A 24068-nucleotide genomic window follows, 5' to 3' on the forward strand; every position below is an offset into this window, starting at 1 on the left:
ACAAGGTTCAAACCCGAATACTGATCAAAGAGCCAATACACCAGTTAGTTAGTTCAAAGTCAATACTATTTATTTACACACACAGCAACATCTACTCATGCACGAAATACTACAGGCTAAACTATCACTACAGCTAAAGCCTATACTTAGCTTCGGGCTCCCACTCAGTCAGAGGAACAATGGCCGTTGTTCGGTTTTGAGGCTGCTGGGGTCGAAGTGGTAGAGGGAAAACAGCTAAGATCGTCCGTCTGTAGCAAGCGTTGAACTTGGACCTACTTGCTTCTGGTGCAGCTGGTGGACGGGTCTCCTGGCATAGATGCAGTCATCCTGATTGACATGCCTTTCCTTTGCGTGGTAGTCATGTCTCACCTTGTTTGTCCTGCCTCCTTCCCAACCTCACTTTGACATCTGAATGTAGCAGATTCAGGTGAGACTTGGCTTCCTACCCATGAAAATGTCAGCCAGTGAAAGTCTTGTTGTCGTTTATGGCGGCATCTTTCGGTTTTCTGACACGTAGACCAGGGTTTCACCTTGTTCTCCAAGTCCTGATCCATGTTAAGACCTTGTTAAACTTTTCATTTGGGAGGTACTCAAATGAGCCTCATGAACCTCATCTGTGATTTGCGAACGGCCAGGGGTTGGAACAAACACTGTATACCCCCAAAGAATACAACCATCCTGCACACTCAGCTCATCTTTGCTTTTCACATATGACCTCAGAGTCTCATCCTCTATAATAGGAGGCCAACCCTGCATAAGGAATCTTCTCAACTGGGACAAGACAGGAGGATCCCTGTCCATCCACTTTTTAATCTGTTTGGCATTCACAGGAGAATTTGAAAGTCATTCGATCAAGAAAATAGTCTCCGGAGAAAATACTGTCTTGGTTGGCATGTCTGGTAAAGGAAGATGACTCAGCGCATCTGCAATTGCATTGTCCTTTCCTGCCCTGTACATCATGTTGTACTGGTAGCCTGACAATGTGAGAGCCCAGCGCTGTAATCTCGTTGAGACCATGGGAGGATTACATCTGGACTTGCTAAAAAGGCTCATCAATGGCTTGTGGTCTGTACATATGGTGAATGAACATCCATAAAGGTATTGATGGAACCTTTGACTGCCCGGTGCCAGGGTGAGGGACATCTCTGATCGGCTTGAAAGGATTTTGGAGAGGGAGGGGGAGGATCCAGTTGTTGTGGTCCACGTTGGGACTAACAACATAGGTAAGATTAGGAAAGAGGACCTGTTTGGGGATTATCAAACACTAGGGACTAAATTAAAGAGCAGGTCCTCCAGGGTTATAATCTCTAGATTACTACCCGAGCCACGTGCCAATTGGCATAGGGTTGAGAAAATTAGAGAAGTTAACACGTGGCTAAAGGAGTGGTGCGGGAAAGAGGGATTCCATTTCATGGGGCATTGGCATCAGTACTGGGGCAGGAGGGACCTGTACCGTTGGGACGGTCTTCACCTGAACCATTCTGGGACCAGTGTTCTAGCGAATAGGATAAATAGGTTGGTCACAAGGACTTTAAACTAGCAAGTTGGGGGGAAGGGAAGTGTAAAGCTATGGACAGTATAATGGTTAATGGAGATCAAGGCAGCAGGTTACGTGACAGGTTATTATGTAGAGATATGGGTTCAAAGGCAAGGAAAATTAGGAGAAAGGGTAAGAGGAAAAATAAATTGCGAAAAGTTACTGATCAAGGTGTTAGGATTCATAACAAAGACATAAAAAACAGGATAAGTGTACTTTACCTGAATGCTCGTAGTATACGAAATAAGGTAAATGAGTTGATGGCGCAAATCATCGTGAATGGCTATGATTTAGTGGCCATTACTGAAACATGGTTAAAAGATGGTCAAGACTGGGAGTTAAATATCCAAGGGTATCAGACTATACGAAAGGATAGAATGGACGGTAAGGGCGGTGGTGTAGCTTTGTTGTTTAAGGATGGCATCCGGGCAATAGTAAGGGATGATATTGGTGCTATGGAGGACAAGGTTGAATCAATTTGGGTGGAAATCAGAAATAGTAAGGCGAAAAGGTCACTGATAGGAGTAGTCTATAGGCCACCAAATAGTAACAGGATGGTAGGGCAGGCAATAAGCAAAGAAATAACGGATGCATGTAGAAATGGTACAGCGGTTATCATGGGAGATTTTAATCTGCATATCAATTGGTTTAACCAGGTTGGTAAAGGCAGCCTTGAGGAGGAGTTTATAGAATGTGCCCGGGATAATTTCCTGGAACAGTATGTAATGGAACCTACAAGGGAACAAGCGGTCCTAGATCTGGTCCTGTGTAATGAGGCAGGATTGATTAATGATCTCATAGTTCGGGATCCTCTTGGAAGGAGCGACCACAATATGGTGGAATTTAAAATACAGTTGGAGGATGACAAGGTAAAATCAAACACTAGTGTTTTGTGCTTAAACAAAGGCGATTACAATGGGATGAGAGAAGAACTAGCTAAGGTAGACTGGGAGCAAAGACTTCATGGTGAAGCAGTTGAGGAACAGTGGAGAACCGTCCGAGCGATCTTTCACAGTGTTCAGAAAAGGTTCATACCGACAAAAAAGAAAGACGGTAGAAAGGGGACAAATCGACCGTGGATATCTAAGGAGGTGAGGGAGAGTATCAAATTGAAGGAAAAAACATACAAAGTGGCAAAAATTAGTGGGAGACTAGAGGACTGGGAAGTCTTTAGGGGACAACAGAAAGCTACTAAAAAAGCCATAAAGAAGAGTAAGGTAGACTATGAAAGTAAACTGGCTCAGAACATAAAGGCAGATAGTAAAAGCTTCTACAAATATATAAGACAAAAAAGAGTGGCTAAGGTAAATATTGGTCCTTTGGAAGATGAGAAGGGAGATTTAATAATAGGAGACGGGGAAATGGCTGAGGAGCTGAACAGGTTTTTTGGGTCAGTCTTCACAGTGGAGGACACAAATAACATGCCAGTGACTGATGGAAATAAGGATATGCTAGGTGAGGACCTTGAGATGATTGTAATCACTAAGGAGGCAGTATTGGGCAAGCTAATGGGGCTAAAGGTAGACAAGTCTCCTGGCCCTGATGGGATGCATCCCAGAGTGTTAAAAGAGATGGCTAGGGAAATTGTAAATGCACTAGTGATAATTTATCAAAATTCACGAGACTCTGGGGTGGTCCCAGAGGATTGGAAAGTAGCAAACGTGACACCACTGTTTAAAAAAGGAGGTCGGCAGAAAGCGGGTAATTATAGGCCAGTAAGCTTAACTTCTGTTGTAGGGAAAATGCTGGAATCTATCATTAAGGAGGAAATAGCAGGGCACCTGGAGGGAAATTGTCCCATTGGGCAGACGCAGCATGGGTTCACAAAGGGTAGGTCGTGTCTGACTAATTTGGTAGAATTTTTTGAGGACGTTACCAGTGCAGTAGATAACGGGGAGCCAATGGATGTGGTATATCTGGATTTCCAGAAAGCTTTTGACAAGGTGCCACACAAAAGGTTGCTGCATAAACTAAAGATGCATGGCATTGAGGGTAAAGTGGTAGCATGGGTAGAGGATTGGTTAACTAACAGAAAGCAGAGAGTGGGGATAAATGGGTGTTTCTCTGGTTGGCAACCTGTAACTAGTGGGGTCCCTCAAGAATCAGTGTTGGGCCCGCAGTTGTTCACAATTTACATAGACGATTTGGAGTTGGGAACCAAGTGCAATGTGTCAAAGTTTGCAGATGACACTAAGATGAGTGGTAAAGCAAAAAGGGCAGAGGATACCGGAAGTCTGCAGAAGGATTTGGATAGGTTAGGTGAATGGGCTAGGGTCTGGCAGATGGAATTCAATGTTGCCAAGTGTGAGGTTATCCATTTTGGGAGGAATAACAGCAGAATGGATTATTATTTAAACGGTAAGAGGTTAAAACATGCTGCTGTGCAGAGGGACCTGGGTGTGCTGGTGCACGAGTCGCAAAAGGTTGGTGTGCAGGTGCAACAGGTGATTAAGAAGGCTAATCGAGTTTTGTCTTTCATTGCTAGAGGGATGGAGTTCAAGACTAGTGAGGTTATGCTGCAATTGTATAGGGTGTTGGTGAGGCCGCATCTGGAGTATTGTGTTCAGTTTTGGTCTCCTTACCTGAGAAAGGACATATTGGCACTGGAGGGAGTGCAGAGGAGATTCACTAGGTTGATCCCAGAGTTGAGGGGATTAGATTATGACGAGAGGTTGAGTAGACTGGGACTGTACTCATTGGAGTTTAGAAGGATGCGGGGGGATCTTATTGAGACATATACAATTATGAAGGGAATAGATAGGATAGATGCGGGCAGGTTGTTTCCACTGGTCGGGGAAAGCAGAATTAGGGGGCATAGCCTCAAAATAAGGGGAGGTAGATTTAGGACAGAGTGTAGGAGGAACTTCTTCACCCAAAGGGTTGTGAATCTCTGGAATTCCTTGCCCAGTGAAGCAGTTGAGGCTCCTTCTTTAAACGTTTTTAAGAAAAAGATAGATGCCTTTCTAAAGAATAAAGGGATTCGGGGATATGGTGTACGGGCCGGAGAGTGGAGCTGAGTCCACAAAGATCAGCCATGATCTCATTAAATGGCGGAGCAGGCTCTAGGGGCCAGATGGCCTACTCCTGTTCCTAGTTCTTATGTTCTTATGTAACCATTTCGCAACAAAAATGATAGCTAGATCTTCTTTGTTTGCTGCGAATATCCCTTCTCAGCTGTTGTCAGTGTTCATGATACAAACCCATATGGGTTTTTCTGACCCATCCTCTATCAGCTGAGAGAGCACTGGTCCAACGCCATAACGTGCGGTGTCACATGACAGATGAGCTCTCTGTCCTGATCAAAGTGAACCAGCAGATTCACATCCTTGAAAGCTTTCTCTTGTACTGGCCTCCACTCCATTTGACCTCTTTGTGGTGCAACAGATACAGAGGCACCAATATCGTTGAAAGATCTGGTAGAAACATTTTGGAACAGTTCACTGAACCCAAAAATCATCTGAGCTTGGACACATTCTTGGGATTTGCAGCTTCCTTAATTAATTAAATCTTTTCCTCCATAGGGTCAGACTTTGCACTATGATTCTATGGCCCAGATATTCCACACAATGTGCCTCGAAGATGCATTTGAAGCCCTTCAGACACAGCCCTCCGTCTAAAAATCTCTGTAATACTTCACCCAGATTGTTGAGGTGTTCCTCCTCAGTTTTCCATAGAATCCATAGAATTTATAGAATTCGTACAGTGCAGGAGGCCATTCAGCCCATTGAGTCTGCACCCACCCTCTGAAAAAGCATCCTACCTAGGCCCACTCCCCCCGTCCTATCCCTGTAACCCTGCAACACCACCTAACTTGCATATCCCTGGACACTAAGGAGTAATTTAGCATGGCCAATCCACCTAACCTGCACATTTTTGGGCTGGGTTGAACCCACACAGACTTGAGGAGAAAGTGCAAACTCCACACAGTCACCCAAGGCCGGAATTGAGCCTGTTTCCCTGGCACTGTGAGACAGTTGTATCTGAACAAACCCTTGTGGGTATTGACTGTAACAAACTGTTTTGAGCCTCCTCGAACAAGAGGTGCTGGGAGGCTTGATTCATGTCAAGTTTTTAAAATGTCTTGCCTCCTGCAAGGGTTGAAAACAGATCTTCTACCCTCGGCAATGGGTAAGCATCCAGCTTGGAAACCCGATTTATAGTAAGTTTGTAAACCCCGCATGTGTACACAATACCACCGTTTTTAAGAACCGGTACAATCACAGCCACCCAATATGAAAACTGGATGGACGCAATGATTCATAGCCTTTGCAGCTGCTCCACCCCTCCTCCACTTTGCCTTTCATGGAGTAGGACACTGTCCTGGGCTTGAAAAAGCGAGGAGTAGCCGGAGGGTCTACGGAAAACTTAACTATAGTGCCATGCAATGTGCCCAGTTCATCTTTGAAAACCTCAGGATATTTCTAAATCACATCCTTTGTCTCTTTTGTGGGCTTTATCTTACCCCAGTTCAACTGAATTTTCCTGAGCCAGTCACCCCCGAGTAGACTAGCCCGATGCCCCTTTACTAGCAAGAGCCGTGCTCCTGAATCTTGGCTATTATATGCAAAGTCAAACTCTAACGCTCCAAGTAATGGTATAGCCTCACCAATGTATGTCCGAAGGTTGATCCCTGCCTGAGTATGGCTGGCACCTGCCTAGAGTCCCAAATCCTACTGTAGGTCTTTGATGCACTATCAATTACGACGAGACAAGAGTAGATTGTAATCGAGGCTTTATTACACAGAGATGCGTGGCCTCCTACAGCAACTGAGGAAATGGCTGCTGTTCAGAGAGCACACACATTTATACTCCGCCTACTGGGCGGAGCCAGCAGCCAGGGATCTATCCCCGTACCTGTAGTACAGGGGCCTTACCGTAATACCCATATATACAATATAATACAACAGGGGTGACTACCACATTCACCCCCTGTTAAAAATGAGTCCAGCGGGGGTGGTGGAAAACTATATACATACAGATTCGTTTTAAAATTACAGAGAAGGTTACAAATTTAGACGATCAGGCGCCTTGATCTATCATTGAGAATGCCGCAGTGCTGATGGCGACTCAGCCGTCGGCTTGGTCTTCGGTGACTCCGGAAGCTTGTGAAAATCCTCTTCATCCCCAGGTGGGAGCAAGGGGAGGACGGGTTGTCCTGGAGCGGGGGCTGCGGTGGGGTGCGCTGGGGGGAGGGAGGGTGGGATTGGGGCAGTGTGTGGGGACCCAGCTGGTGCCAGGTCCCTGAGGGAGACTGTCTTTGGGGTCGTCAGGGTACTGCGGGTTTGCATGGAGTAGCTGTACCCTCTCAACCAATGGGTACGCCTTGTGGAGACGCACGTTCTTGCAGAGGAGAACGGGTCCTGGAGCTGCCAGCCACGTTGGGAGCGAAACCCCGGAGGTGGACTTCCTGGGGATGTTCATAGGGGGTTTCACTAGTCGCGGTGCACAAGAGTGACCGAATGGAGTGAAGTGCATCGGAGAGGACCTCCTGCCAGTGGGAGGCGGGGAGATTTCTGGACCGTAGGGCCAGCTGGACGGCCTTCCAGACCGTCCCATTGTCCCGCTCCACCTGTCCGTTTCCCCTGGGGTTGTAGCTGGTCGTCCTGCTCGAGGCAATGCCCCTGTTGAGCAGGTACTGGTGCAGCTCATCGCTCATAAATAAGGATCCCCGGTCGCTGTGGACGTAGGCGGGGAAACCAAACAGAGCGAAGATGGTGTTAAGGGGTTTGATGACGGTGGCAGACGTCATATCGGGGCATGGGACGGGAATCGAGAATACTCGTCGACCACATTAAGAAAGTACATGTTGCAGTCGGTGGAGGGGAGGGGCCCTTTGAAGTCCACGCTGAGGCGTTCAAACGGACGGGAGCTCTTCACCAGGCACGCATGGTCTGGCCGGTAGAAGTGCGGTTTACACTCCGCGCAGACCTGGCAGTCTCTGGTGATAGCCCTGACTTCCTCGATGGAGTAGGGCAGATTGCGGGCCTTAATGAAGTGGAATAAGCGGGTGACTCCTGGGTGACACAGATCGTCGTGCAGGGTCCGGCGTCGGTACACTTGTGCGCTGGCACATGTACCTCGGGACAGGGCATCGGGGGGCTCATTGAGCTTACCGGGGTGATACAAAATCTCGTAATTGTAGGTGGAGAGCTCAATCCTCCACCTCAAGATTTTATCATTTTTGATCTTACCCCGCTGTGTGTTGTTAAACATGAAGGCAACCGACCGTTGGCCAGTGAGGAGAATGAATCTCCTGCCGGCCAGGTAATGCCTCCAATGTCGCACAGCTTCAACGATCGCTTGGGCCTCTTTTTCGACGGAGGAGTGCCGAATTTCGGAGGCGTGGAGGGTGCGGGAAAAGAATGCCACGGGCCTGCTTGCCTGGTTGAGGGTGGCGGCCAGAGCGACGTATGATGCATCGCTCTCGACTTGGAAGGGGAGCATCTCGTCGACCGCGTGCATCGCGGCCTTGGTGATGTCGGCCTTGATACAGTTGAAGGCCTGGTGAGCCTTGGCTGTCAGTGGGAAAGCGGTGGATTGAATGAGTGGATGGGCCTTGTCCGCATAGTTTGGGACACACTGGGCGTAATACGAAAAGAACCCCAGGCATCGTTTGAGGTCCTTGGGGCAGTGGGGGAGGGGGAGTTCCATGAGGGGGCACATGCTGTCGGGGTCGGGCCCCAGAACTCCATTCTGAACCACATAGCCGAGGATGGCTAATCGGTGCGTGCTGAACATACACTTCTCCTTGTTGTAGGTTAGGTTGAGGAGAGTGGCAGTGTGGAGAAATTTGGAAAGGTTAGCGTCGTGGTCCTGCTGGTCATGGCCGCAGATGGTGAGGATCTCCAGGTAGGAGAAAGTGGCCCGCAGCCCGTACCGGTCAACCATTTGTTCCATCTCCCGTTGGAAGACCAAGACCCCATTGGTGATGCCGAAGGGAGCGCTAAGGAAATGGTAAAGGCGGCAGTCTGCTTCAAACGCAGTGTATGGCCTTACGGATGGGGAGCTGGTGGTAGGCAGATTTCAGGTCCACTGTCGAGAAGACCCGGTACTGTGCAATCTGATTGACCATATCAGATATGCGTGGGAGAGGGTACGCGTCGAGCTGCGTGTACCGATTGATGGTCTGACTGTAGTCCACGACCATCCTGTTTTTCTCCACGATTTTCACCACTACCACTTGGGCTCTCCAGGGGCTGTTGCTGGCCTCGATGATACCTTCCCGCAGCAGCCGCTGGACCTCAGACCTGGTGAAGGTCCTGTCTGGGCGCTGTACTGTCTGCTGCTCCTGGTGGCGAAGGGTTTGCAATACGGGGTGAGTTTTCAAAGAGGGAAGGCGGGTCGACCTTGAGGGTCGCGAGGCCGCAATCAGTAAGGGGTGGTAGGGGCCCGCCAAGTTTCAGGGTTAGGCTCTGGAGGTTGCACTGGAAATCCAGGCCGAGTAGCAAGGCAGCGCAGAGGTTGGGGAGGATGTAGAGCCGGTAGCCGCTGAACTCTATGCCCCGGACGGTGAGGGTGGCGATGCAGTACCCCCGGATCGCCACGGAGTGGGATCCGGAGGCCAGGGAGATTCTTTGGTTAGCGGGGTGTACCGCAAGGGAGCAGCGCCTTACCGTATCGGGGTGGATGAAGCTCTCAGTGCTCCCGGAGTCCATAAGGCTGGATATCTCGTGCCCGTCGACCTTCACCTTTGTCGAAGCGGTCGCGAGGTTGTGCGGTCGAGACTGGTCAATCGTGACCGAGGCGAGGCACGGCGCGGCTGGTCGGCGGCGGTTGCAGGCCATGAGCGGCCCGATTAGGTGGCCAACGGGCAGGGGTCCTGAGGTGGGTAAGATGGCGGCGCCCACGGGCCGCACGTGTCCTGGGGCAGGCAAGATGGCGGCGTCCAATTGGTTCTGAGGCAAGCAAAATGGCGGCGCCCACGGGCCACACGTGTTGTGAGTGGAGCAAGATGGCGGCGCCCACGGGCCGCACGTGGTCTGAGGAGAGGAAGATGGCGGCGCCCGCTGGCCGCACATGGGGGGTGCCGGGACAATAGCGGCGATTGAGCGGGCCTGGCACACTGCAGTGAAATGTCCCTTCTTGCCACAGGCCTTGCATAGCACGCTCCGCGCCGGACAGTGCCGCCAGGGGTGTTTTGTCTGTCCGCAGAAGTTGCACTAGGGTCACCAGGGGTTGGTTGGCTGGCGCGCGGCGTAGGCTTGGGGTTGGCTGAGGGCAGTCGCTGATGGGGTCCACGATGGGGTGGCCGCTGGCAGGGTCCAACGATGCACGGGGGGGTGGGCCGTGCGGTCGGGGGCATAAGCCTGTACGTTGCGCGAGGCGACCGTGAGCAAGAGCGCTAGTTTCTTGGTCGCCGCGAGGTCAAGCGTGGCCCCCTTCTAAGAGGTGCTGGCGGATGCAGTCAGACCCTATGCCCGCGTCTCTCATTAGCAGGTTCGAATGTTCAGTGGCCGAAACGGCCTGGCAGTCACAGTCTCTCACCAGGGCGAGCAGGGCACGCCAGAAATATTCCACGGACTCACCGGGAAGTTGGTGTTGCGTGGATAGGAGGTGCCTGGCGTAGATCTTGTTGGTCTGCTGAGCATAATTCTCCTTCAGTAGCGCCATGGCCTCAGCATAGGTCGGTGCGTCCTGGATGAGGGGAAAAACGTTGGAGCTCAGCCGCGTGTACAGAATCTGGAGCTTCTGTGCTTCTGAGATTGAGTCTGGCGCAGACCTGATGTATGCTTCAAAGCAAGCTAGCCAATGTTCGAAGTCCTTTTTGGCGTTGTCTGCTTGAGGATGCAGCTGCAGGCGATCCGGCTTGATGCGGAGGTCCATCTGTGAAAAATCTCTGTGTAATAAATTGATGCACTATCAATTACATCGAGAAGAGAGTAGAATGTAATCGAGGCTTTATTACACAGAGATGTGTGGCCTCCTACAGCAGCTGATGAAATGGCTGCTGTTCGGAGAGCACAACATTTATACTCCACCTACTGGGCAGAGCCAGCAGGCAGTGATCTACCCCCATACCTGTAGTATAGGGGCCTTACCGTAATACCCATATATACAATATAATAAAACAGCGGTGACTACCACAGTCTTCTCATTAATGACAGCTGTAGAGGCGCCTGTGTCGACCTTCACCTGAAGTTTCTGTCCATCGACCTCCACTGCAGCATAGACTGGCTCTGCGCATGCCTCACTCACATCAAACATGTTGTAGCAGTCCTCCTCTTCCTGATCTGTGCTTATCAGGTGTAGCGTAGCTGACTGAGGGTTCCTTGAATTTGAATTTCCCTGCCCACCCTTTGACTTACTCTTTGAACTTCTGCATTTTTTAGCCAAATGTCCCTTTTACTGCAATTGAGACAGGTAGCATCCATGAATTTGCAATGATTTTCATAGTGTGTACCTCCACACCTGAAACATTTGACTACTTTGACACTGAATGTTGTTTTCATAAATGCTACAGGCTAATCTGTCAATGAGCATATCCTCCAACACCGGCCCAAACTCTCAATGCTCGGAGAGTTGACGCAAAGCAGCAACAAACGTACCAACTGTCCTGCCTCACAAAAATTGATAAGGAATTTAAAACATTGGACAATCACTAAGGGCTTGGAATGTTATACACAGTAGCAGTTATACACAACTATATGTAAGCTCCCCATTGCAATACTGAAAACCCACGCAAGCCCGCACTACCGATGATGTCACATGCACATGCTCACACTTGTTAAAGACATCCATACTTACCAGCAAACAGGAAGATGCTTACTATAGCACCGTATAACATTACTCATCATCGAACTTCATCCTAACCTACCACATGAAATGGTTCTACTGTAACAACCAAATATTGTAAATGTCCAAAATACAGTTGAGCCATCACTGCCCTTTACATACATTATACGATGGTTCAGTGGGGAAAACTAGTCCCATGAACCATCTGAAACAGGGTGAAATCACAGCTGAGAATGACAAAGGGTCCAGGCAGTGACACTTGCTACCCAGATGAGTTTTTCTCTAACTCAACCCCTGCTGCCCACTACAATCATGCAATTCTGGTTCCTACCACCACATTTCACATGGTGATTGGCCCAATGAAGTTGTAGTACATGCTCAGAGTTCCTCAAATGTGCGGAGAAGTTTTCCAATTGATTAGTAGCAAAGGTTTTCCTACTGAATAGCTTTGTCTTGGCCAAGGTCTTCAATAAAAATCTTATTTTCAATTTGGAGTGTGCTTCTGCCCTTTTAATGCTCCTCACTGCTTATTTTAGTGATGTGGTGACAATTATGCTGCAGCAGCATCAGGATTTGGATCTTTGCTCACTTTTGATGACAGAATCCTGGCAGAAGTCTGCCCTACAGCTATAATGAGTTTGACCAGAGTAAATGAAAATGAAATGAAAATCGCTTATTGTCACAAGTAGGCTTCAAATGAAGTTACTGTTAAAAGCCCCCAGTTGCCACATTCCGGCGCCTGTTCAAGGAGGCAGGTATGGGAATTGAACTGTGCTGCTGGCCTGCCTTGGTCTGCTTTAAAAGCCAGCTATTTAACCCTGTGCTAAACCAGCCCCTAACCAGTGGATGGAAGCAATACACCACCAAAATTCCCTTTACAACTTTACCCCCATTATGTTCTGATGTAGCATTATCCAGGATTCTGACTCACAACAGAATGATTAAAAACTACCATACTTATTATATTTTTTTCATCAGTATAGAGTTTACTGAAGAGAAATTGAGACATTGATCTATGATCGTTATACATGACATTTCAACAATTCAAAACAGCCTTACTGAGTTAATTAAACAGCTGAAGCTAAGACCTAATCGAGTGCAAGTTACTAGTTTAAAGTCCTTGACTTTTGTAAAACTGTTGGCAGCTGAGATGCCAGAAAATGAGTAAAATGATGTTTTTTGTTTACCAACCACTGAATTCAGTCATGATATTCAGCGATCATAACTTATTATTGCGTTTATTACTTAAGTATTTTGAGATAATAAAAAGTAGTGTATAATTTCCTAATTCATGTTCTGTGCATCTAGGTAATCAATGAAATGAAAATGAAATGAAAATCGCTTATTACCGACACAGGTGAAGATATCTATATAAAACTGTAATACTACAAAAACAGAGAACATTGTAAATTAAATAAAGAAAAATAGTATCATATACATTATCGTGGATCTTATTTTGCAACAAAGGTTCATTAAATTAATTCCTGAGAATGGAGGGATTGTTTCAGGAGGAAAGATTAAATAGACTGGGCCAGGATCTTTGGAGTTTAGAAGAGTGAGAGGTGATCTAATTCAAACATATAGCATAGCATTCTTACAGGGCTCGACAGCGTAAATACAGGAAGGTTGTTTCCCTTGGCTGGGGTGGTCTAGAATCAGGGAACAAAGTCTCAGAAGAAGGCATGAGTCATTAAGGACTGGGGTGAGGAATTTCTTCACTCAGAGGGTGGTAAATATTTGGAATTCTCTACCCCAGAGGGCTCTGGAGGCTCAGTCACTGTGTATGTTCAAGAGGGAGATTGATAGATTTTGAAATATGAGAAACATCAAGGGATATGGGGATGTTGTAGAAAAATGGTGCTGAAGTGAAAGATTAGCTATGACCTCATTGAACGGCAGAGCAGGTTTGAAGGGCTGAATGGCCTCCCCCTGCTGCTATTTCTTTTGTTCATATGCAAGCTACATAATTAAAAACCAAACTATTGCTGGCAGTTCACTGAAAATTAAGAAAACCACACTCTCAATTGCAAGATAAATTCTTTGAAAAAAATCCATGCCAGTTTGATGGAACTTATTTCCACTGTACAGTTAACATGTGCAGCTTGTAAATGCTGTCCAAAAAAAGTGGTTAGACATAAAACTACTGCCTGAAAATATAACGAAAGCAATCAATGTCCATGGTAAATTTATTTTTCATGTCATAAATGGTAAATATGAATTAATATCCCAACAATTATAGATCAAACTAAATAAGCCTAATTGATAAAATACATTTCATACGTTACCCTTTTCCCTCAAGTTCAGACTTCCACACGTCTGCTGTAACTTGTCCGTCACCCGGTGTATTTTGGATGCAGGAATTGATATTTCATCTGGACTTTCAAAGTTCCCTGGCATGGATAATTCTACAGTATAGTCCATTTTTTTTGGCACCGTGCAATCTGTTCTCACAGAGTGAAGTATCTTTTTCTGTTCAAATAAAATTGTTCGCTATAAACCATTTGTTACATTTAATTCTGCATGAATTATATTTACATGTTTACTCCTGAACAAAATGAAACAATGTGTGCATTAAGTATTTATGCTATTAGTTTTTCAATGGTAAATCTATTTTGATAAAGCAGCCCCACAAAGTAGAAATTCAACTGGAAATTTGTCTGGGCCTCACCATTGTTCCCTCAAAAGTCAAAGATATCAAATATTTATGATATAAAGCTGGTTCAGTCATTCATCACCATATCAAGCACTATTGGGCCATCTGCCCCAAAACTGCTCACTACTCAAGGATCATCCAGGAATGCAAAAAAAAAAATCCTTGGCTCTCTTCTCAACTTCCAACCATTTCTTCAAACCCCTCTTCCCTGCTCCCTCCAGCAACACTTTCAAAGGACTTATGGATTTCTTTGCCACCAAGATTGAGACCATTCATTCAGCTTCTTCTGCCATATTCCTCTTTCTTCATTATCCATGAAGCAAAGTCAGATGCTCTTTCCTAGGGTAGGAGAGTCAAGTACTAGGGGACATAGGTTTAAAGTGCGTGGGGAAAAGTTTAGAACAGATGCGTGAGGCAAGTTTTTCTTACACAGGGGGTGGTAAATATATGGAACGCGCTGCCTGGGAAGGTGGTGGGAGCAGGTACGATAGTGGCATTTAAGGGACATCTAGTCAAATATTTGAATAGGGTGGGAATGGGAGGATACAGACTCCGTAAGTGCAGGCGATTTTAGTTGAGGCAGGTATCATGGTCGGCGCAGGTTTGGAGGGCCGAAGGGCCTGTTCCCATGCTGTATTGTTCTTTGTTCAAACTTTCCTTATTGTTCCACTGCACCAGCCCAAACTCTTATCTCCTTCCACATTCGCTAGTATCTTCCCCATGTCCTCTCTGAGCTTATCTTGTCCATGAGACACACCTTCTCATTCTCAATCCTGTTCCCAATAAAGAACTGGGGTGGGATTCTCCCCTACCCGGCGGGGCGGGGGTTCCCGGCAGGATGGAGTGGCGTGAACCACTCCGGCGTCGGGCCGCCCAAAAGGTTTCTCCGCACCTTTAGGGGACAAGCCCTCACCTTGAGCGGCTAGGCCCGCACCGGAGTGGTTGCCGTCCCGCCGGCTGGCATGGAAGGCCTTTGGCGCCATGCCAGCCGAGGCCGAAGGGACTCCGCCGGCCGGCGGAAGTCCACACATGCGCGGGAGCATCAGCTGTTGCAGTCCCTCTCTTCAGCTGCTTCCACCTCCCTTCAAATCTGCCATCAACAACTGCACCCCCCCATGCAACATAAATCCTTTGGGTGAACTTTTCCCAAATTCTGGCAGAGTATCAGGTTCAGATGATCTTTTCTCTACACCTTGCTATAACTGTAACATTATATTCTGCAGTCTCTCCTTCCTTCCCTATGTACAGTATGCATTATTTGTACAGCATGCAAGAAACAATACTTTTCACTGTATACTCATACATGTGACAATAATAAACCAAATCAAATCAAATCAGACTGAAAACCTTCCAGATGCACAGCCAAGTCTTCAGACCAGATCTTCTGACTCTCAGTGCACAGAAAATCTGGGGTTTGAGCCGTCACTCTGATGGGGTGAGCCTGAAAGAGCCAGCCAGGCTAGCTCCACAAAGATCGAGGCACCATCTTTAAAGAGCGCGCAATCTGTGCTGAAAATAAACTTCCCCCAATGTCACTGAGGACCCCACCATTTGGGGAGCCCCCCCCTCCCCACCCCACGCAAGTATCTAGACACTCTCCCTTCCCCCCTACCTGCCCCCCAGCACCCACACTCAAGTATCAGAGCACACCCCACACCCAAGCACGTATCGGGGTGCTCTCCCACCTTGCAGGTATCTGGGCACACCTCTTCCTCTCGCTTCCCCCCCACTCCCACACAAGTATCTGGACACTCCACCCTCCCTCCCCCCCCCCAAATATCAGGGCATCCCCTCACCCTTGGCACTCCCACCCACCATGCAAGTATCTGGGTATCCAGTGCCAACCGGTCACATTCCTCATCGCCCAGGACTATATTTATCTGTTCACCCAAGGTGCGGTCATCACAACTGGATTTCATTTTTGAAAGCCAGCAGTGAATCACGCCGACGTGACATCACACCGGCTGAATGGGACGATGTGGTGAGGGTGGAAGTTAACCATTAAGTTTCGTAATTACATTCACATTTATTATATAATATATTAATCAGGCTCAAGCCCTTACTGGGCATGAACCTGATCACGTCATCGGAAGGGGAGGGTGGGGTGGGGGGGAAGATTAAAAACCAAAATCTTGTCAGCGCAAATCCTGTTTTGGGCCTCTCACGATATTTAGCAGTCATTACAGGACTTGTGCCCGCTAGATCATAGCCCTTGTCTCTATTGTCCTTGAAAATTACAGCTCCATTTCCAGTCTCCTTTTCCTCTCCAAAGTCTATGAATGTCGTCAGGTCCCAAATCTATATCCATCTTTTCCACTCCATTTTGAACCTTTTTCCAATCTTCCTCCACTGAAACTGCAGTAATCTAAGTTACCATTGGTGACTGTGACTTTAGTTTATTATTAATCTTGAGCCTCTCAACCTGCCTCCATGGCATGATAAATTACACTATCCACATCACTCCTTCAGTTTCCAACTGAGTGCAACTACCCCCCTGCCTGCTTCTAGTCTGACCTACCGAGTCACAGCCAGAAAATCTGCAACAATGGCTTCTCTCCCCTGCCAACCTTCAACCCATACCCTCACAGATATAACCTTAACCCCCTGTTAATTCACATTTGTGTACTGCCCATTCACAACATAATTGGACACTATGATCAGGTACCATATATATGTACAAAACCTAACTCCACATCACCAGCACTTCTATCAGCACCTTTTCCACCTCTAAATTGCCAAACAGCTTGCTTGACATCCAGTTAAAATTTGCCTCAACTAAACATTTGCAAGGCTGAAGCCATCGTCTTCAGTGTGGGCCACAAATGCCAGTCATTCATCACACAGTTCTGTCCCTCCCTCATCTGGTCAAAGTCTAAGGCTGAACCAGATTGCATGTAATTGCAGCATTTTATGTGACCCTGAGCTGAGCTTCATAGGTTCATAACATATAGGAGCAGAATTGGACCATTCAGCCCATCGAGTTTGCTCTGCCATTCTATCATGGCTGATATGTTCCTCATCTGTTACCTACAATACTCCAGGCCAACAGCCGGATTGCAAAATCAGCCAGAGCATCTCCTCCCTAGAACACATGGCCTAGGAGCGAGAGTAGGCAATTTAGAAGTTTGGTTTGACCATGAGCATCAGGAAGACAAATACCATTGCCCTTGATGTTGCCATACTGAAATCTATCAGTACTGACAAAAAGACGCTTCACATTTCTTAGCTCCACAATCACCAGCAATCTGTCACTTGATGGTGAAATCAACACACATCACAAAAGCTGCAGCTGTTATGTCCAAACTGAGTAAGAAAGTGTGGAACAACAGGAACCTGCCAGAGAACACCAAACTGCAAGTCTACCAAACCTGTGTCCTCAGAACACTCCTCGATAGTGGTGAGACCTGGACAGCATTCGCAGAAGAGGCTGAACAGTTTTCACCTTCATGGTCTCAGATATATTCTCAGCAACCTCAAGGTCACCAACTCAATGGTCATGGAGTATGCAAATTCCATTAGCATATGCCTAATGCTAAGCTAACGATGTCGTGAAAGGGAGGCAGCTCTTTTCAAACATTAGAAGGGTACTGAACGTCATTATGACACCGGCAGAGGGGAAGGAAACAGAGGTGGTTCTGGCATTGGGCACTGAGAAGGCGTTCGACCGGATAGAATGGGGGTACTTGATGGCAGTTCTGGAGCGATTTGGGATTGGACAAAGATTTATGAAGTTCGGAGGCATGGAAAGGAATAGTGCAGGGGGGAATAGAGCATAGGGTGTCCTTGTATGCCGATGACTTGCTGTTATACGTGTCGGAACCGAGTGTGTCGATAGGGGGAATATTGGAGCTGCTTCGAGTGTTTGGGTCTTTCTCGGGATACAAACTAACAAACTAAATCTCGACAAGAGTGAGTATTTTGTGGTGTCTCGGCCAGGGTGGGCGCAGGGGTGGGGGGGCTGCCATTCCGTAGGGCAGGGAATCACTTTAGGTACCTGGGGGTGCAGGTTGCCCGGGAGTGGGGTGGGGGGCTCTGCAGGTACAACATTTCTAGTTTGGTGGGGAGAGTGAAAGCTGATCTGGCAAGGTGGGACAGTCTCCCTCTGTCACTGGCGGGTCGGGTACAGGCGGTTAAAATGAACTTGTTGCCGCGATTTCTGTTTATTTTTCAATGCCTGTCGATTTTCCTGCCAAAGGCTTTTTACAGAGAGATTGAGGGAAGGATTACATCGTTCATATGGGGAGGGAAGGTGGCCAGAGTTAGAAAGGTGCTACTACAGAGGGGAAGGCAGGCAGGGGGTTTGGGTCTTCCAAAACTGATGTATTACTACTGGGCGGCGAATGTGGAGAAGGTGCGGAGCTGGGTCAAAGGGGTCCATTCCCAGTGGGTCAGAGTGGAGGAGAGTTGGTGCAGGGGGTCGGGATTGAAAGCAGTAGCATCAGCGCCGCTCCCGATAGCCCCGGGGAAGTACCCAGCGAGTCCGGTAATAATAGCTTCATTGAGAATTTGGAGGCAGTTTTGCCAACACTTCGGGTTGGGGGCAGGGTCAAGGGAAATGACGATTCATGGAAACCACAGATTTGAGCCAGGGAGGTGGAATGGAAATTTTCGGAAATGGGAGGAGAAGGGGATTAAGACGCTAAAAGATTTGTTTCTTAGGGCTCGGTTTGCAGGATTGAAGGAGCTGGAAGCGCAGTATGGGCTGGAACAGGGAGAAATGTTTAGATACATGCAGGTTCGAGATTTTGCCAGAAAGGAGATACAGAGCTTCCCGGAGGAGCCAGCCTCCACATTGCCGGAGGAGGTGCTGACGACAGGGGACTGGAGAAGGGGGTAGTGTCAGCAGTTTACGGAGCTATTTTGGAAGAGGATAAGGCACCACTGGAAGGGATCAAAGCAAAGTGGGAGGAAGAGTTGGGAGAGGATATGGAGGAGGGGTTCTGGTGTGAGGTGCTCTGGAGAGTGAATGCCTCCACCTTGTGCGCGAGGTTGGGGCTGATACAGCTGAAGGTGGTATACAGAGCACACCTCACGAGGGCGAGGTTGAGCCGATTCTTTGACGGAGTAGAAGATGTGTGTGAACGTTGCGGGGGGGGCTAATCACGTTCATATGTTTTGGTCCTGTCCAAAGCTAGAGGGTTACTGGAAGGAGGTTTTTAGGGTAATTTCTAAAGTGGTGCACATGAAACTGGACCCGGGCCCCTGGATGGCCATATTCGGGGTGTCAGACCAGCCAGGGTTGGAAACGGGAGCGGAGGCAGATGTTGTAGCCTTCGCCTCGCTGATCTCCCGATGGTGGATCCTGATGGGATGGAGGGCAGCATCTCCACCCTGTGCCCTGGCGTGGCGGGGTACTTGTTGGAATTCTTGAGAAAGTTAAGTTTGAACTGAGGGGAAGGACGGAGGGGTTCTACAATTCATGGGCATTATTCATTATGCACTTTCAAGAAGTGGATAACATCGAACATTAGTTGGGGGGGTGGGTGGGAGGGTTGGGGGGAGTGGGGCGGTGTGTGTTAATGGTGACTATGGGTGATTCCTGATTCCTTTTTGTTATTTGTTTATGTGAACATGCAGGCTACTCTTTGGGGTTTGGTGGGAGGATGGGATGTTGTTATTAATATGGGGATTGACATATTTGTTGCTGATTACTGTTTATTGTTGGTGGGTGTAAATTTGGGAGAAAATGTGAAAAAGGAGAATAAAGAAATTTTTTTTTTTTTTAAAAAGCTAACGATGTCTGCCCTGGCTAAGCCACATTTATTGGTGGATGAAGGACGTATACCCAAAGACCCCTGTGCAGCTTAAGTGATGCTTGACCACATTAGCGGGGGGGCTGGCTTGCGCAGTGCCAGCGGATCAGCTGGCGAGCCTTCATTTGCAGCGAGAAACCCACGAGGCCTTATTATGTGGACTAATGAATAGTGTTGCCGGCCTCACTGGGCCGAACGCCGGGAAGCTCATGGTAATTCCCGCTCGCTACAACACTTGGAAATCTTTCCGTAGAATCGTGCCCATGGTGTTTTTGACATTCTCAGGATACCCCAAGGCATTTAATAGAAAATTACAATGGTAACATAATAACTGTTATCTAGACAAATAATCAATTTGCACACAAGAGGCCAGATTTCCATCTCCCGATAGGGTTGGACATCCTGGGCGAAATTCTCCGGTATCGGCGCGATGTCCGCCGACCGGCGCCCAAAACGGCGCAAATCAGTCGGGCATCACGCCGCCCCAAAGGTGCGGAATCCTCCGCATCTTGGGGGGCTGAACCCCAACCTTAAGGGGCTAGGCCCGCGCCTGACTAATATCCGCCCCGCCAGCTGGCGGAAAAGGCCTTTGGTGCCCTGACAGCTGGCGCGGAAATGACATCTCCGGGCGGCGCATGCGCGGGAGCGTTAGCGGCCGCTCACAGCACCCCGCGCATGCGCTGTGGAGGGAGTCTCTTCCGCCCCCGCCATGGTGGAGACCGTGGCGAAGGCGGAAGGAAAAGAGTGCCCCCACGGCACAGGTGGGCCCCGATCGCGGGCCAGGCCACCGTGGGGGCAACCCCCGGGGCCAGATCGCCCCGTGCCCCCCCCAGGACCCCGGAGCCCACCCGCATCGCCTTGTCCCGCCGGTAAGGTAGGTGGTTTAATCTACGCCGGCGGGACAGGCATTCTAGCAGCGGGACTTCGGCCCATCCGGGCCGGAGAATCGCGGAGGGGGGCCCGCCAACCGTCCGGTGCCGGAGAATTCGGCAGCTGGCGGGGGCGGGATTCACGCCAGCCCCCGGCGATTCTCCGACCCGGCGGGGGGGTCGGAGAATCTCGCCCCCCTGAAACCTTGAAGCGATGGAACAGCAAAAACAAATTCCCTCTACTTTCCCGACCACCGGTTATTTTCGTAAGTTGGGAAGGCCCAATCTGTAACCCAGCGTGAACTTCCTCGAAAGTCGGGGGTCACTGTTGTGTGATCCAAAAGAAAATTTTAATTTTTTTTGCCCACCCCACTACTATTTTCAAGCATGATATTGGTTCTGTAAACCCTAAAAAACAACCTGCCTCATTGGAGATTTCAGGGGGAAAACTTCTGAGGGGGAGTCAGGAACATTCGGACAGGCGTTAAATGTTTTGATAACTTCAGATGCTCCTATTGGATTCATTACTGAAGAATTTGACTGGAAAACATTAACTCTGTGTCTCTTTCCACAAATGCTGCCAAACCTGCTCAGCATTTCCAGAACTTTATGATGTAAATTCTATGATAATCTATGATAATTTCAATTTCCAGCATCTGCAGTAATTTGCTTCTCCCATTCTTTGGATGTTGTTTTAACTTGAACTGCAGGGACAGCTCTTCCCATGGGTAGGGAACGAGTCTACTACATTTAATTTTCATCCTAACAGATGAGCAATTTCCAACCAACCTCTGGAGAAGGTGCTCTGGAGTGTCAAAAAGAGCTTTCCTCCTAGACGTACATCCTGTCTATCCACATTGCTGGAAACTTAATCACATAGGGTAGGATTTTCCAGTGATTGAGGTGGCTTGCCATTGGCCACCGGAGGGTGATGTGTTAGGCAGGTTGGTTCGACGTGGACTGCACTCGATGCAGGGAAGTTAGAAATAGATGTCTAACACAGGAGAAGATCCAAAACTGTTTTATTCAACTAGATGAACTGCTGTACATATTCAGCTGTGGGTCGACACTATACTGATCTGACTAGTGACCTTGTAGTAGCCTGACCAGACTTACTAGCTACCGCATGGTGTTTGTGCTTGTTAGCTCGTGGACTCGGACTGTCTCAGTAGCTGGGTCCCGAGAGAGCGGGAAACCTAGTGCCCTCTGGCTTTATAGTGGTCGTGTCCTGTCTGGTGATTGGCTGTGCTGTGTTGTATGCTGACTGGTCATCCTATGTGTCAATCACTGCCTGTCTGCATCTCATTATAGACATGAGTGGATAATATGACAGAGGGAACCATCCAGTCCTGCAGGAGTCCTGCAGAAGTCTACAGGAGCAGAAGATCCCACCGACAGGAAGGGCTGGAAAAGCCCACCCATAGTTTTACTCAAGTACAAAATAATTAAACATTTTATAAATTTATAAATGCAATTAAAGTGAAGTTGAATCAACATAGCTATTACGTGAACAACAAAATAATGGGGTTATCTACACTGAAAATGAAAACAAAAAGTAATAGATTTCCATAATCAGTAATGGGCATCCCATCCCATTGTTCCTAAAAACTCCTTTCTGCCTGAGAGCCGTCCTGCTCACCAGTCCATTGTTAACATTTCAAGATAAATAGCATAAGTACTGAGAGGTGTTTTGCGGTGCCATGGGAGATGTTCCTACCTCGGTGCAGCAAGGGATTAAAGCTGCAACTGAAGCTCGGACACTGCTGCTTTCTAACGTCCCAGTGATCTTTCTGCGTTTGTACTCGAGTTGTGACATCTGCTGCTGTCCTATGGTTGCCAGGGCTTTTTCTTTGGCTTCATTAATCAATGGAATTTTCAGTTCTTGATCAAATGTACTGGTGCCATTACATTTGTAGTATATAACTACTTGTGTTGCAATCTTGCTACCTGGAAGAAAAAATAGTTTTTAAAAACTAATTGTGAATATCATAGAAATCTGAATTTAGGCAACTTCAGTGAAAGGAAAATATCACTTGGCCCAATAAAGCTGCCTCTCTTAAATTGAGCTTAACCTTAGCTTTCTGCCTTCTCATCCGACACGCCAATCCCCCTTTTCCAGAAATGTATCGTGCAAATGTCCATGGAAGTTTGCAAGGAAGAATACATACGATAACCATGTAACTTTGGCAGGAAATGGTCTCACCAAAACTAGTTTTTCTATAACAATTTGAATTTACTTAGAAAACTAAAGTTCCAATAGACTTGACAAAGAAGCTCAAGGAAAACAGACACCAAGTTCTGAAGGAGGAGGTTAGGAAGGGTTATCAAAAGCTATGTAAAGTTATTTTACACTGAGGAGTTTATTAAAAATAAATTTAGAGTACCCAATTCATTTTCTTCCAATTAAGGGGCAATTTAGCGTGGCCAATCTACCTACCCTGCACATCTTTGGTTGTGGGGGCGAAACCCATGCAAACACGGGGAGAATGTGCAAACTCTACACGGACAGTGACCCAGAACCGGGATCGAACCTGGGACCTCGGCCCCATGAGGCAACAGTGCTATCCACTGCGCCACCATGCTGCCCTTTGTAGAGGAGGTTTTTAAAGGCGGAGAGAGATTTTAAGCAGCACAGAGATTTGGGGGAAGATTCTTGGAGTCAGGCTGACTCTGGGAGGCCTTTAAAAATGGCAGCCAAAACCTGGATGCAGAAGTCCCGTCTCCATTTCAGGCAGATAACATTTTTGCCAGTAAGGCAAAGGGGGTGAGCAGGAATCAAACAGGCGCGATACCCTTAACACCATGTAGGTGATGCCCCTTTAAGACCGGGTTTGGAACCCTGGGGGACTCTGCCACCGGCTCCGCCCACCAGGGAGCTGTATATAAGGTGACACCCTGTAGGCGGCACTCAGTAAGCACTCACCTCTGTAGCTGGCTAGTTCTCTGCTTATTAAAGCCTTCATTTACCATTCCACACTCTCGTGTCGTTATTGAGAGTACTACAATTTAATAAGCAGAGTACGTTAGGATGGACGCCGGTCTCAAGCCAGAAAAGCTCAACCTGGAAGAACAGACACCGGAGGCCAAATACATTTTTAAGTACTGGCTCTGCTGCTTCGAGGCCTACCTGGAATCCTCAGCAGCTCCCGTCGAAGGGCCTCGCAAGCAGCGCCTACTCCACGCCCGGGTGAGCCATAGAATCTCCGCCATGATCGACAAGACGACCATTTACGACGAGGCGATCGAGATCCTGCGAAAGTGTTTCGGCAAACCCATAAATGAGGTACATGCACGGCACCTGCTCTCTACCTGCCGGCAGCACTCAGGGGAAACGCTGGACGAGTACATGGAAAAGCTCACCGCGCTCGCCAGGAACTGCAACCATCAGGATGTGACAGGGGAAGTCCACATGAACCTGCACATCCGAGACGCCTTTGTGTCCGGCATCCGTTCGACCAATATCAGGCAGTGCATCCTCGAAGATGGAGCTAAAGACCTTCAGGACACGGTAACGCTCGCCACCT

General features: G+C 48.1%; 1 protein-coding gene across 1 annotated transcript in view; it reads right to left on the reverse strand.

The window, feature by feature from the left end:
* The window catches only part of LOC140428025 (cilia- and flagella-associated protein 47-like), a 1060448-nt gene that overhangs the window by 515266 nt on the left and 521114 nt on the right, over positions 1-24068 (reverse strand). The window contains exons 45-46 of the mRNA XM_072513997.1: positions 22262-22491; positions 13555-13738 (exon numbers count right to left, since the gene is read on the reverse strand). Coding sequence (XP_072370098.1) covers positions 13555-13738; positions 22262-22491 — 414 coding nt within the window. The remainder of the gene's footprint in view (positions 1-13554; positions 13739-22261; positions 22492-24068) is intronic.

Source organism: Scyliorhinus torazame, chromosome 8 (genome assembly GCF_047496885.1).
Source record: "Scyliorhinus torazame isolate Kashiwa2021f chromosome 8, sScyTor2.1, whole genome shotgun sequence".
NCBI classification, from domain to species: Eukaryota; Metazoa; Chordata; class Chondrichthyes; order Carcharhiniformes; family Scyliorhinidae; genus Scyliorhinus; species Scyliorhinus torazame.